Here is a 15,164-nt window from a genome sequence, read left to right on the forward strand (position 1 = left end):
TGACAAAATGTAATATATATTTATATATATCCCTTCATTTTTTATATACATATATATATATACAGTATATATATATATATATATATATATATATATATATATATATATATATATATACACAAATGTAAGTCTCTGGTATAAACAATGCTGGAGTCCCTAATTAAGTCTGTGGCAGACGGCAGACATCTTAGACGAGAGGGAAGCAGACAGTTGACCAGTCCAGCGACTCCCAAAACATATTACCTCCCATTGAAAAGGATCCTGGGAGCATTAGGGCAGACAGAGGGTGTGCTGTCCATTAAAATACAAAAAAAACAAAAACAACAGGACTGGCTTTAGGGCGCCCTTGCTTTAAAACGGTCATGCCTTGAAAACGGTGCGATGAGATGAAAATACAAGACAACAATAACAAGGAAGCCCAGCCACTATTGGAAAACAAGTGAAGGGGTCTGGAAGAGAGGGACGCTGGGATGGGTGGGCATGGCTCTAATGTCTATTTCCCTGATGCTGTTTTCTTTCTTCTCAAATTAACTTACTTCTTTTCCCTTCCTCTGTGCAATCTGCAGGAGACCGGCTATCTGACTGTCTCTGGCTGCACTGAGCCGCCCTCTGATTACCTTTTTCATTTCTCTCTTTTTCACATTTTTATTCACTTTGTCAGGTCCTCTGTCATGTGTTTTCTTTTCTTTCTTTCCAGAATTCTCTCTCTCTCTCTCTCTCTCTCTCTCTCTCTCTCTCTCTCTCTCTCTCTCTCTCTCTCTCTCTCTCTCTCTCTCTCTCTCTCTCTCTCTCTCTCTCTCTCTCTCTCTCTCTGTTCTCCCGCTCTATGCCTCTCTACCCCTCTCTTGCTCACACCTCCTCTTCCCTATCCCTCTCCTCTTTTATCTCACCATTGCAGCTTCTGAGAAGTCAACTGTGGTTAATTTGTTTACTTGTTCTTAGTGTTTGATCTCTTAGGTAGCTACAGCAAACACTCCACACACACACGCACGCACGCACGCACGCACGCACGCACGCACGCACGCACGCACACACACACACACACACACACACACACACACACACACACACACACACACACACACACACACACACACCTCTTTAACCGCACACACACACACACACACACACACACACACCTCTTTAACCACACACACACACACACACACACACACACACATACACACACACACACACACACACACACACACACCTCTTTAACCGCACACACACACACACACACACACACACACACACACACACACACACACACCTCTTTAACCACACACACACACACACACACACACACACACACACACACACACACACACACACCTCTTTAACCGCACACACACACACACATACACACACACACACACACACACACACACACACACACACACACACACACACACACACACACACACACACACACACACACACACACACACACCTCTAAACCGCACACACAGATATCGTTCTCCATAACAGCTGCCTCTGAGGTCATGGGTCTAGATGAGAGCCTTTGTGTGTCGTGTTTCTATGTATATCTATCTGCATGTTATTTGTCCTGTCTATTCAGTACATGCTATTGCTATAGGTGTTGTTTTATAAGTAATGAGAAGTGTCTCATTTTAATTGCAAAAATATTCATGGTGTGAACCATTAGATGAGGAGTTGTTATTGTTATTAAGATTTTTTGTAATACTTTTTCTGAGATGGAAGTATTCACCAAACACACATATGTTATCTAACCAACGCCTGGCTAAAGGCCTTCTATAGAGGCCCACACAATGCATGATATGTTGTACATTATGTATACTATTCTATTGTATTTCACAATGTAGTCTTATTCTGATAATGTCAGATGAATGGGACGAACATAGTCAAATATTAATTAAGGACATTTGTAATTTCTAATAGCTATTTTTACCCATATCTATATTCTACTGTGATGCTAGGCTTGGTTTATAGCTGTGGGGAAATTACATTAATAATCTTAACATATTATGTTGTGCCATCTTTGCCAGTGTCAAAGTCAAACAAACCAGGTTAGGTAAAGAGCAATTAAAATACTTGATTACGTGATTTACGTGATAATACGTGATTTATTATCACTCAAGATTAATTGAATACTAATTCATAAAACCCATGATATAAACTAAGTTGCACCCCTTCAACAAATGCAATTAATAGAATTTTCCCAAAATATATTATTCAAATCAAAGCTGCATTTTACATTTTTTTTTACTAGACTGAACTCTAGTTATAAGTAATCACATGAGCCCTGTTGCTGGAGCTAATAATGGACTAGAAATATGTGTTGTCTATAAACCAAGCGCGGCATCTCTTCCCCCCTCCCATGTCTAATACCTGGGGCTGTTACTGATCTGTTCTAACGTTGCAGCTTTGTTCCTTCATGGTGCGCAGAAGCATCCTGCCTTCCCTCTGACTGTCTGCTGCTGCTTCTCTCTCTCCCTAACTAGGTTTCCTTCTCCGTCTGTGTCCATGTCTCATAACACGTGTCGTCTTGTCTATGTATTCGTAGCGATGTTAATTCATAATACTCTCTTTTTTCCTCCCCCCTCCTGCACTCTCTTTTCATTCTCTCTACCAACGCTTAAAATAGAAGTGGAACAAAAAGGTAAATAACAAGACACGATCCAAACCCTAGCTCCTTGTTTATTTCTTTATTTATTTTCGTGTGGCATCTGGTTGTAAAACTTTACCTTTTCTTCCCATGGTGGCCCCCCTTCTCTCTCTCCCCACTCCCCTCCTCATGCAAAATACCCACTGCCTTAGGAGACTTTACTCCCCCTGCTCTAGCCCAGGCCCCAGCCCCATTGTAAACTCAAAGGTCCCCCCGCCATTGTAATCTAAAAGGCCATTAATGGCCGACCAGGGGAAGGAGACTGTAGAAAGCACACATACATTCACAGCAAGGTAAAGACAAGGAGAGCACACAAGCTGCAGCCCACGACATGCACAGTAAAAAGAGTGGGCATATTGGCCGGGCTCCAATGGGGCATTTTTTTCTTTATTTTTTCTTTACTCTCCTACTCCCTGGGTGCTTTGGCTACTCAGCAAGAATCTCATATCGCCTGGCTTTCAAACTCTCCTCCATAGCATGCCTTGGTGACAGTGTCTATGGGCCCCGCTTTCTTGTATCCTGTTTTTTTTCCTCTTTCACTCTTCCTCTTTCTCTCTCTTTTTCAATCTCTCTCTCAATCCTCCCCCCTTGCTCCTCCACCCCCCTTCTCTGCTCCCCTATCTCCTCCTATTCCTCTTCCCCCTCCTCTATTTCTTCAACTGTTGCTTATTTTTCCCCACTCTCCCTTTCTTTGCCTCCCATTCCCTGAGGGGACACAACCAAACGCCTCAATCACAAGACACACAAACACGAACCTGCTTTAAGTATAAGTGTATAAGTTGTTTTTTTAAGCCGCAGTGACATTTGCAACCCCTTCGTAATGGCGACCTTCTCAGGTATAAGCTGTAAAATGGGGTGGTGGTGGTGGTGGTGGTGGTGGTGGTGGTGGTGGTGATGGTGCTGTATCCATCCAAGGCTCGTCAAACTACGCACACCACATTTGCATTGGGACCTGCTCTCTCTCTCCTGCTCTATCGTAACCTCTTCTGTCTGTTGCCAAGTGAATTCTTTAGTTGGCTGCTATTTTTTTCCTTTTTTTCTCCCTCCTGGTTTGTTTGTTTACAGGACCAATTGTTTATTTGCGTTTGTTTTCTGTTCTATTCTGTTCCCCCTCCCACCCTCCCTCATTTGTGTTCTGTTCCAGTCAATGAGGCAAAGCATCTTTTTTCTCCGGAACTATCCTATACATATATACCTCGACATTATGCTTAACGATTTATGTATTCCTTTTGTTTCCTTTACATGCACCCACCACACTCCACCATACCGCTTGTGTACATTGGCTGTAGCTGACTAGTGCTCATTTGACCACGCCTTGATGTGTGCGTCTTCCCAGACCTTTCCCTGGACAACCTGTAAAACAAAAACAAGGACATTAGTTAGAACATTCCTTTCAAAATATCTAAATTATAACATTAAAAAAATAAAAACGTTGTGCATGTTAACCCATGCCGTTTTTTTTTTCTTTCTTTCCTTTTCTGTGTTACTCTACTCTCCCCCATCCCACCCTCCCCTCCCTCCCCTTTCACCCACCGATAGTATTTGTTTGTCCCGGGACGCTGAAAGCCGTGGGCGACACGTCCTTTCTGTACGAAGCGGAGCAGCAGGCCGGCGCCTGGTGCAAAGACCCGCTGCAGGCCGGCGACAAGATCTACTTCATGCCCTGGACGCCGTACCGCACGGACACCCTCATCGAGTACTCCTCCCTGGACGACTTCCAGAACTCCAGGCAGACGGTCACCTACAAGCTGCCGCACCGCGTGGACGGCACGGGCTTCGTGGTGTACGACGGTGCCGTCTTCTTCAACAAGGAGCGCACGCGCAACATCGTCAAGTTCGACCTGCGCACGCGCATCAAGAGCGGCGAGGCCATCATCAACAACGCCAACTACCACGACACCTCGCCGTACAAGTGGGGCGGCAAGACGGACATCGACCTGGCGGTGGACGAGAACGGCCTGTGGGTGATCTACGCCACCGAGCAGAACAACGGCATGATGGTGCTCAGCCAGCTCAACCCGTACACGCTGCGCTTCGAGGCCACGTGGGACACGGCGTACGACAAGCGCTCGGCCTCCAACGCCTTCATGGTGTGCGGCGTGCTGTACGTGGTGCGCTCCACGTACGAGGACAACGAGAGCGAGGTGAGCAAGAGCCTGATCGACTACGTTTACAACACCAAGCAGAAGCACGGGGAGTATGTGGATATCCACTTCCCGAACCAGTACCAGTATATCGCCGCTGTGGAATACAACCCCAGAGACAACCAGCTCTATGTGTGGAATAATTTTTACATCCTGAGGTACAATCTGGAGTTTGGGCCGCCCGATCCCGCGCACGGTAAGAAACTGTCACTTGATGCATTTTTTTTTCTTTTTCTGTTCAACCCTCCCCCCCCAAAAAAATCTGAAGTTCTCCTCTTTTCAATTTGTATGTGGCGGCGGTCGTTCGCGTCTCGATTCCGGCAGTGCACTGCAGAGTGGTCCCTTTGGTAGTACATCAGTATGTCACCTTTCACAGCCGGTGGATTTACATTTTAAACATAATACTCTAGATGGGCTACGGTGGCTTCAAAGTGTTTAAAGGATAGCAAGGCATCTGGTGGGTAAAAATGAGAGCAGCTCAGCGGTGGTAAACAAAACCTCATAGCCAGTTACCAAGCCATAAGGGATCGGTCTCCGGGGGGACTCAGGGACACTCGCCCACACTGGCCTTCCCCCAAAGTCCCCCAACGCTCAAGCCCCTGGGAGCCCCGCGAGCACAAACTGCCTCTGAGAGACTAAGATAGAGGGCCCTAGGAAGAGGTGGTGAGGGAGGGGGGGGGGGACCGAGAGAGTGAGAGAGAGAGAGCGTTATACCCTCACCTCTGGAGGGGCACATGCCTGGACAGGTACAAAGACTAGCCTAAAGCTAGAATAGATCTCCCACACACACACCTCCACTCCCACCCAAGGGGTACTCAAACTCTGCCAAATCTGATCAAAGAAATGCATACTTGACACTCTGAGGGTGGAAAGGGAAAAGTCATGTCCCGGCTCAGAGGGAAAGAACAGACGAACGCGACGGGAGCGGGATCTATCAACAACAACGGCCGTATCGGGCCGACAAGTTTTTATTTTTAATTTAGCTGTCAAGGCTGCGGACTCGACGGCTCGTCTGACGTAAGTCTTCGCGTCTGAACTATAATAACAGTAATTACGCTAATCCCTCCCTCTCTCTCACACCCCGGTTTTTGCGGGGCCTTGTAGCCAGCGTCGTGCCACAGAGGTCAAGGAACTTTTGTGCAGATTATCCGAGAGGCTTAATATTTATACATGTGTTTCCTCGCACCCTTTTGTATTGATAGGGAGTCTGGCAGCGCAGTGTCCGACCCAGTGGAGCGGCGCACCACTTTGGCTGCTCTCTACATGGATATAGGGACTTGGAGGCTAATTTGACAAGGATATCTCGTTGGGTGTATGGGGGTTTGAACACACAGAGCCCACAAACATGCACTCGCACACCGCTCACACACTTAAGATCAGTGACGGACTGGGATCAAAAAACGGCCCTGGCATTTGCACATTATAACAGGCCCCGCGGGTGTAATTGTTGACGGGGGGGGGGGGTTGGTTGTGCGTGGACAGGATTGTTGACGGGGGGGGGGGGCGGTGCGGATTGTTGACGGGTTATTGGTCGGCCCAAACGGCCCACGAGAGGCCAAACGGCCCACGATAGGCCTTCTGGCATCTGCCCAAATACCAGACCGTCCAGTCCGTCACTGCTTAAGACACACGACACACACGCGCATGCGTACACACACACAAATACACAGACAGACACACACACACACACACAGACAAACACACAGACAAACACGCACACGCACGCACACACTCACACACACACACACACACACACACACACACACAGTAGAGCGAAGTCTACTACCCCTCCATTGCCTCCATTAAAACAGTCGCACGCAAAAAAAAACAAAGTGTATTGGCGTGTGTGTTTCTGCAACACAAAAAAAAAAGAAAAAAGAGTGACACATATCAGTACCCTGAGGCCTGCCATATTGGGGAATCTTTACGCTGACATGAAAGGGAGGCAACGGTTCTCTCAACTTGACAAATGAGACACACAGGGGCTACTCCCCCCCCCCCCCCCCCCCACACACACACACACACACACTCACTCCCTCCCTCACACAAACACACACACACACACACGCGCAAACACACACACACACACAACTCCCGCACTAATGTGTGCTGAGGTGCAGTCGATGCGTGCCAGGGAGAATGGTCCGTGATGATCATCAGGATGTCAATAAAGTTGTCCTCCCACCCAGCTGACGCTGATGTTGACGCGTAAATGATGGCACTCTTTTTTCGAGCTGTCACACCGGACCACCTCCCAGAGATATCACGCTTCGGTTATGGCTGCTCCTCGCCTCGCTAAGCAATGAAATGGAGGCGAGCGGGAACATGTTTATTTGTTGAAGGCTGAGTTCTGACATTGGGGGAGTTTGACATTTAATGGTGTTTTTTTTTTTTTTACGGATACGGTTTGAGGTTCTGATATTTATTTGTTTTTTTTGGTCGAGGGGAATCAGTTTATTCTTGTTATTTTTAGCATGAATTCATAGTCTAATTTCTTGTTTTTTTGCATAGTTTCGGGAACATTTCTGGACAAATGGCCTTATTGGCCTTGAGATGTCTTATTGAATCACACAAGGACACACTAAACACAGGCTTTTAAATATTCATCCAAGGCTGTTTGGTGTCTGTGGAGGGGGGAAGCCGCCATCTTCCTTCCTGACGTCTGTGCAGAAAAGCTCAATTTAAGATCCAGGAAACAGAAACTGTTGAATAACAACCTTGTTGCCAGGGGAGACAAAGATTGCTATGTGAATAGTGCCGGCAGAAAATATTCTTGTTTAATCTGGAACATACACACACATTTTCTCCCTTCTACCGAAACGTCTGTTACAATTGAAAGTCTATGAAATGTGTGTTTATACATTATATAAACTGGACTTGTCCACTTTCCTCACTTGTACTTTTGTGGGGTTTATCATTAGTCAGCCACAACAGTTCCTTCCAACTCTTCGAATCTAGTCCGCCTTCAAAAGCAATTGCATGAAAGTGATGTTTGGACGGCGTGTGTTGCAGACAGTTGGGTTCTTGTCCAGTCCAATAATGTTGCTCATGTCATGGGGAAGATCAACTCCTGGGGGATTATGTTTGGGGGGCTGTCTGGGGTCATGTCCAAACACCAGCTCCAGTAGAAGAGGACAAGTTAAATAGGTCAGTAAATCCTTCTTTTGGCACTGACTAATAAAACCATCCTGCCCACAAAACCATCAACAACCTTATAATCCACTCCTCCAAACATGGATGCATTATGCTCCCTTTCATCGAGGCCTGTAAGCACACTCAAAACTAAAAAACAGTCAAACAAAAGTGTTCTTGTCACAATCTGTTAAATAAGAGGACTTAATGGATGCAAGTGAGCCGTTCTGAACATCTTGTTACATGCTATTGCATTTGTATGCCGCTGTTTATTTAGGGCACACGACAATCTTGAATGGCTCCGAAGCACAGTAAGCATATAAAACAGCTTTTATTTTTAAGAACGAAACAGAGAAAGATGCTATTCGCCATCCCGGCGGGCTGCTGGTGTGCTCAGAACCTCTCTATTTATTTCTTGACACAAAATTAGATTGTGAATCTTCTCTGAGAGACAAGGCCCAGGGTGGCCGTTAACACAGGCAGAAATGAAGACCGGCTTTTTTTTTAATTGTGCATATGTCAATACACGTGTGCATTGGGCCTCAGTCTTTACTGCACCGTCAAATCTGTAATTTACAAGAGGGAATTCTTACGAGGAGGGAACGACCCAGTTGGTTGGAAATTATAAGCTGTTGCAGCATTGGCTGGGCCAATTACCTATAGGATACTGTAGGCTATGTAATGGAATAAAGCAGCGCTGCCGGCACTCTGTCGGAGGAAGTGTGCTCTCCGTCACATGTCATGTGGTGCATGGGTTTACATTCCCTTCCCACCGACCTAATTTAGCTGTTTTTGTTATATAGTCCAGCCTCAATGCGTATAAAAAACGCCTGGCCTCTTAGCAGGCAGGTAATTGACATGCAGGAACATAGACAGGCAAGCAGAGGAGTAGAAGTAGGAGCCAAGGAGTAAGTAATACGAGAGTGAGACAGGCATGCGGCCTATCGATGGAAGCACAAACAAGGATTATCGATTAGAAAACAAGGCTTCCGGGATTAGAAGTATGCAGAACAAGGTTGAAGACGGGATGAATAAGACATGCAATGACTTGACAATACCATGCAACCCAACTGTAGTCCTCCTCGTCCTCCATCTTTCTCTGCCCCTCTTCCCTACTCTTGTCACATTCCATCTCTCTCTTTCTGTCAATTGTGTCTCGTCTTCATCATCGCGTGTCCCCGTCCCTCTGTGCGAGATCCATCGCCCGTGTTCCCTAGCTGGCTTCTCTCTGGGCTCCGCTGTCTGGCTGATGGGCATGACACCATTATCGTTGTCCTCATCCTGATTCTCCTCCAGAAAATGAGTTCAAATGCAACCATGTACGTTGGTGTTGGGTGCAATGGAAAATTTGTGTTTTCTCCCCCGAAAGATCATCAGTCAGGGTTTCGGGTTACGCTATCGTCATATTAATCCTAATTTTGGAGGCATCCGTTGCATTGAACAATGCACATATGGCCTTTATGTAACATCAGATATATGAACACGACCCATAGTTCATGTATTCTTATCCGCATCATCCATCCAGTCGTTACCACAACGACATCATCGCATGCCGACATCAACGCAAAACATCTGTTCTCCGTTGCGATGCGACACGGAAACTGAAAGATGATGAACGACGATCCCAGCCCGGGGGCCCCCGATAACGTGCGCCCACGTACTGTAGTGGTGTGTGCACGCATAGGGAACCTCGTTTGGCTACGTCCTCCAACTCTTTGGAACTCGCCCCCCTCCCCCACCGCTCCGACACGATGTTAGCAAGGTTCGCAAAATGGCTTTGTTCCCTGCTCCCCTGCCGCCTGCCTCCCTCTCCGTCTCTCGCTCTCTTCCTGTTCCACGAGTTCCCTGCCAGCGACAGCGCTCCCCTAAGTCTCGCAGGCCTGTCGCTCCCCTGCATTGGCAATGCAGCAATTAATTACCTCGCCAATCTGTGTAGATGATGGGAGGGACATGCTAATTTAATGATGGATCATCTCTCATGCTCTTTGCCGCCGCTTCCGCCGGAGGTATCCAAAGTATTCATTTATGGCGCCAGTGGTCGTTTTACATTTTTATGTTTTATTTTTTTCATGCTTTCGTGCTGTTCCGCTCAAGTTATGACCGACCAGGGGTCCAACTCTATGTCATAGTATTACCAGGAGAGCTGAACCGGAATGATAGGGCTTTCTGTAATTCATGTAGCTTTTAGTAATACCCTCAGTGCGACCTTCAACCTCCCACAACTCAGATCGCTTTCCGCAGGAATTAAATGGCGAATGTTCAATGTGTATGAGGTCAGGGGTTCACCTGCTCGCTCTGAAATCTGATCGTCTGGTTGCTTTACTGCTCGGTGTATGTGCGAGTGTGTGTGTGTGTGTGTGTGTGTGTGTGTGTGTGTGTGTGTGTGTGTGTGTGTGTGTGTGTGTGTGTGTGTGTGTGTGTGTGTGTATGTGCGTGTGTGTGTGTGTGTACGTGTGTGTGTATGTGTGTGTGTGTGCGTGAGAAATGGTAGTAGTAGTGGCCAGGTTATGTTCGGGAGAGACGAGGCCATTACACCATTACAACCCCTCATCTGCAGGAAAGGGGGGGGCGAAAAAACACATCACCGCAACATTCTCCTGGTTCTTGACGCCAGCGTTTGTGGCTTCCGACTCCTACCCTGAGACATTTAACAGTTGAAGTGCTACTTCACGCGTGACACGTACCACACGATCACGGCTGACAGCTACAAGTGTATAGTGCGATATTAAACTGGGCCGTATGTGTTTCAGAATGTCACGAGCTGTGTTTTACATACGAGGGGAGAGAGAGAGAGAGAGATGAGGAGACAGGGAGGGAGAGAGAGAAAGTGATGGAGAGAGAGAGAGAGAGAGAGAGAGAGAGAGAGAGAGAGAGTGAGAGAGCGAGAGAGAGAATGCGGGGGTTGGTTGGTATTATGGTTTGTTGGCGGAGCTGCTACTAAAGGGATCTACAGTCTCTTGTTTGATTACAGACTGACTGTGAAATGAGGCATATTAAAAGAATTATTACTTAAACTTCACAGTGGTCCCTATACAGTCTCTGACATGAGCCAGGGAGATTTATTTCACACATTCCTTCATTGCTGTTTGTAGTAGTAATAGTGTGTGTCGGGTGTGTGTACGCACGCGCGCGCATGTGTGTGTGTGTGTGTGTGTGTGTGTGCACGCACACGCCCCTGTGAAAGAAAGAGAGGGATAGATAAATAAAGGGGAATAAAAGTGAGAGTGAGAGAGGCAACATATATCTGAACAACTATTTGTTTTATTCGGTTGTATACTGTGCCCTCTGACATGGCCATGTTGGGGTTCCTCAGGGAAAATTGTACAACTTTCAGAAAACAGGCGTCCCTGGTTCGCCTCATAGATCTAGATCTTGGCACGGGTGGCGTTAACGTTTTTAAATTTCAGGCACGTACAGTACAGAGAAAAGCCGAGCAAAGAAAAAGGTCTCTACTCTGCCAGCTGTGAGAGCTACTCTACTCTATGCACGGCTTTGCATGCTTGTATATGCAAAAGAGTCGAGTGTATGGGGTATTACCTTTATATTATATGCGTGCAGGTGATTTTATTTTGAGAGCAAGACGGATAGACAGATAGAGATTGAGCGCGAGGGAGCGAGATTAAATATAAATATCCAAATAAGTCAACCCGATTCTTGACTCTTTTTTTTATTAATATCACCATTATTGTTTCTTGCCACGATGTACGCTTCCTGAAAAGATAATGACTCAGGGGAAATTATATGAATATCACTCAGCTGTCTTCCTGTTTATTGCTGATGCTGGCCAATCACAGGCTGCATATCAATGCACGCATCACACAGGTAAACAAACAGCAAAATGAGTGTGAGACATGTAATCCAGTTTCCGTTTGACTATTATTGTCAGATTATTGACGGATATCAAAATATATCAAAAATGCCAACCTCGGTTAGTCATCGGTGTGGCTGCATTTCCGTTACAGATTTGTAATGAAAACAAAATGTGTGTGAAATCCCCGCTGTGAGTGCAGTGTAAGAACAGAGATGGGAAAGCAATCTAATGTAATTCTACACACAGAGAAACCCGTTCATATTAGCTATACTAATAAACCTGTTCATTATAGCTACACTCATATGATTCTTACTAGTTGTAATGATAAAAAAATCAACAAAAAATATATATTAAGAGGACGGAGAACAGGGAGAACATCATTGGATAATTAAGAAGCTGCACTGACATATTATAACATAGATATAAGTAGAAAGGACACCGTAGGACCTCTCCAGCCCTTATCGTGTCCTGCTCTCTATCACGCCACGCTTTGATTCCCTGTGAGAACACTTAAAACACCAGCAACACCAGCTCTGCACGAGAGAGACGAGGGAATCAAACAAACAATGATTCATTGGCATTTACAGGTCAATTAAAAAAAAAAACACCACATGCTAGAATGATGCTTTCGTTCACTTTTTCAGTTTGCTTTGATTCCGAATGAATAACCCCCGCCCCCCCACCACACCCCACCCCCCCCCCCCCCTCCCCTGATGAAGTTGATTACGCCACCGTTAAGTTTACGCACGCACCTCTCCTGAGTGCGGCCATTAAGCATTATTTAAAAGACACACACGCTGTCAGTTCTCATCTGGGCCTGGCCGCGTGATGGTCCAGGCCTGGCACCGCCAGCCTCGTCCCGGCGGTATCAACGTACGTGAGTGATTTGCAGGCGCGTTTCAGAGAGCTCCAGCGAGCCTCGCCCGTGCTATTGTGTGCATCCGATGGAACACTCAAATCCCCGTATCCCTATGCATTCCCACTCTGTCCACGATCTTGTCTCTTTCGCTCCCTCGTTCTCCCTCTCGCTCTCTCTCTCTCTCTCTTGCTCTCCCTTGCTCTAGCTCACTCTCTCCCTCTCGCTCTAGCTCTCTTTTACTCTCCTTGCTCTATCTCGCGCTCTCTCTCTCTCTCCTACTCTCTCTCTTTCGCTCTCTTGCTCTATCTCACTCTCTCTCTCTCCGACTCGCTCTCTCTCTCCTACTCTCTCTCTCTTTCGCTCTCTTGCTCTCTCTCAGATTGTCTGTAGTAAATGCCAGACCTATAACCTCAGCGGTAATAACAGAGCCCCTCTAAGATATATTTAAGTGGGAAAAAAATAAAATAAAACTGTGATAGTGGTGGTGGTGTTGGGGAGGGTGCTGATGGAAGGGGGGGGGGGGGGGGGGGGGGGGCGGGGGGGCGTTTGGGCGGGTGGGCAGGCACCAAATTATATAAAGAGGTTATGAATAAGTCGGTTCAGACTATTGGCTGTGCTCGGGAGGATATCTCCACTCATACTCACACACTATGACAGCTAATTGGACGGTTCCCCTGGGCTGAGCACTGGAGAGACATATTAATCGAGTACCCTGCCCTGGTTTCCCTGTTCAGCGCGGCCTCCCCGGTGAGATTGGCTTGCCCTGCCATAATCAAAAGAAAATTGCGCCGGTAGGGTGTGTACTGGGGGCCTCGCACATATGTTAGCGGGATAGAGTGGCTGTATAGATAGATATAAATATATATATATCATCTTTGCCGGGTCTTTTTTTCTTCTTCATTCCATTCCCTGTTCGTCTGTATGGCGAGTAATAGCCAACCCTCTTCCCGTTGTCATTGCTCGATCTAATCCCTGCTTCTATGCCTACGTACAGTACAGCGCATCCTCACACGCGCACAAAGATGGACGTAGAACTATCTATACCTATATATAGCCATGCATATAGGTTATTCGTCCCGGTTCTTTAATGCTATGGCTGCTATGGCGCAGAGGTAATGGGATTAGCGTAGCACTGGATTATGGATTATGGGATGGACACATGGGCAGAGCTACTGTCAGAGGGAGGTTGTTTTGTTGAAATATCCCCAGGAAGGACACACTGGCAACATGTCCTGCATTGATATTAGCCCTTGTTTTTCTCTCTACATACATTAAATAGGATTAGTTTCCATTATAAACATAAACATGAAATGAGCCTTCCCATGGGATTATGCTGTCCTTTTGACTCAACTCCCCTTCCCCCCTCACACACCACACACACACACGCGCACACGCACACGCACACGCACGCACACACCAGTACTTTATGGTGTTCACCCCTGATGACGGCCATTAGCATGACGGTACACATTGAGAACAATGATGTGGCGCTGTTAGCTAGCAGGCTTATAGCGTTGCATGGCTCTCCCTGCCGCCACACAGACACCCTGTAACCGGAGCAAATACTAATTCCCTCTGACTCGACTCTCTCCTCACCCCTTCCGCCCTTCACTGAAAAAGTCTATTCTATTCTTAAAGTCAGTCTATTACGGGGGCCCAAAATCAATCCAGGGCTCAGCTTAAACCTATACGTCTCTCTCTCTCTCTCCCGCTATCTCTCTAATGGAAGGCTAAATAAAAGAGAAGAATAAAATAGAAGCCATTAACCCTATCAGAGTAACACCCAGGTATCTGTCCGGTTACCTTTACGGCTGCACTTCAGCAGAGAAGGGAGGAGTAGTGGTGTACAGTATGTCAAATAAAACGGTTTTACTAATTAGCGTTTTAGCCAACGCATTCACCCAAAGGGACTTTGCAGTGCGTTCGGGATCGGTTTCGCGTGTCATAACTGCGGAGAAGGTAGGACGTGTTCCCGGGTCCGTCTCAAGGCCTGCCTACATGTCGAGGTCAGGGGGGGATCGAACCACGAACGGCCCCACCCCTAAACACTCGGAGAGGATGTAACTGTACATTATAACACAATTAGAGGCACGGAGTGCAGCCTTTCAAAGGGAGAGAGCGAGCCATTACAAGAGGCTCGCCCGTGAGTTATAGGGCTGTGGAATGGATGTGGTTGTTAGTGAACATGCGGAAGGAATGCGCGTGGATTACAGTAGACGCCTCCTTTGATTTATCGCGTGTGCTTGTGAGCCCCTTGTCTTAAATCATGCTGTCTCAGGGAAATTCGTTTTCATTTAATTTCTGTCTGGATTCCTTTACCCCCCACCCATGGTGACTAGGATTAATCATCATCATCATCGTTCATACTTTTTTTTGGGGGGGGGGGGGGGGGCGGGAAATAGGAAACCTATATGGAGCCCCACCATATCCTGGGAATGTTTTTTCTTTACTTTCTTTCTCTTTTTTTAATTTTTTTTTGGGGTGTAATGTGCCGCGGAGCCCGGTCACAGAAGCAAAGACTGCAACGATAATAATTTACACACATGTGTTGACGCACATTCGTTCTGT

The 15,164-nt window shown here is 46.7% G+C and overlaps 1 protein-coding gene across 1 annotated transcript in view; it reads left to right on the forward strand.

Annotated features, from left to right (window-relative positions):
• Window positions 1-15,164, forward strand: part of adgrl2a (adhesion G protein-coupled receptor L2a) — a gene marked incomplete at its 5' end in the record, with an annotated part of 73,368 nt that overhangs the window by 26,723 nt on the left and 31,481 nt on the right. The window contains one exon of the mRNA XM_084472925.1: window positions 4,190-4,990. Within this exon, the coding sequence (XP_084329051.1) occupies window positions 4,190-4,990 (801 nt within the window). The remainder of the gene's footprint in view (window positions 1-4,189; window positions 4,991-15,164) is intronic.

Source organism: Micromesistius poutassou (assembly GCF_964030765.1).
Source record: "Micromesistius poutassou genome assembly, chromosome: 9".
NCBI classification, from domain to species: Eukaryota; Metazoa; Chordata; class Actinopteri; order Gadiformes; family Gadidae; genus Micromesistius; species Micromesistius poutassou.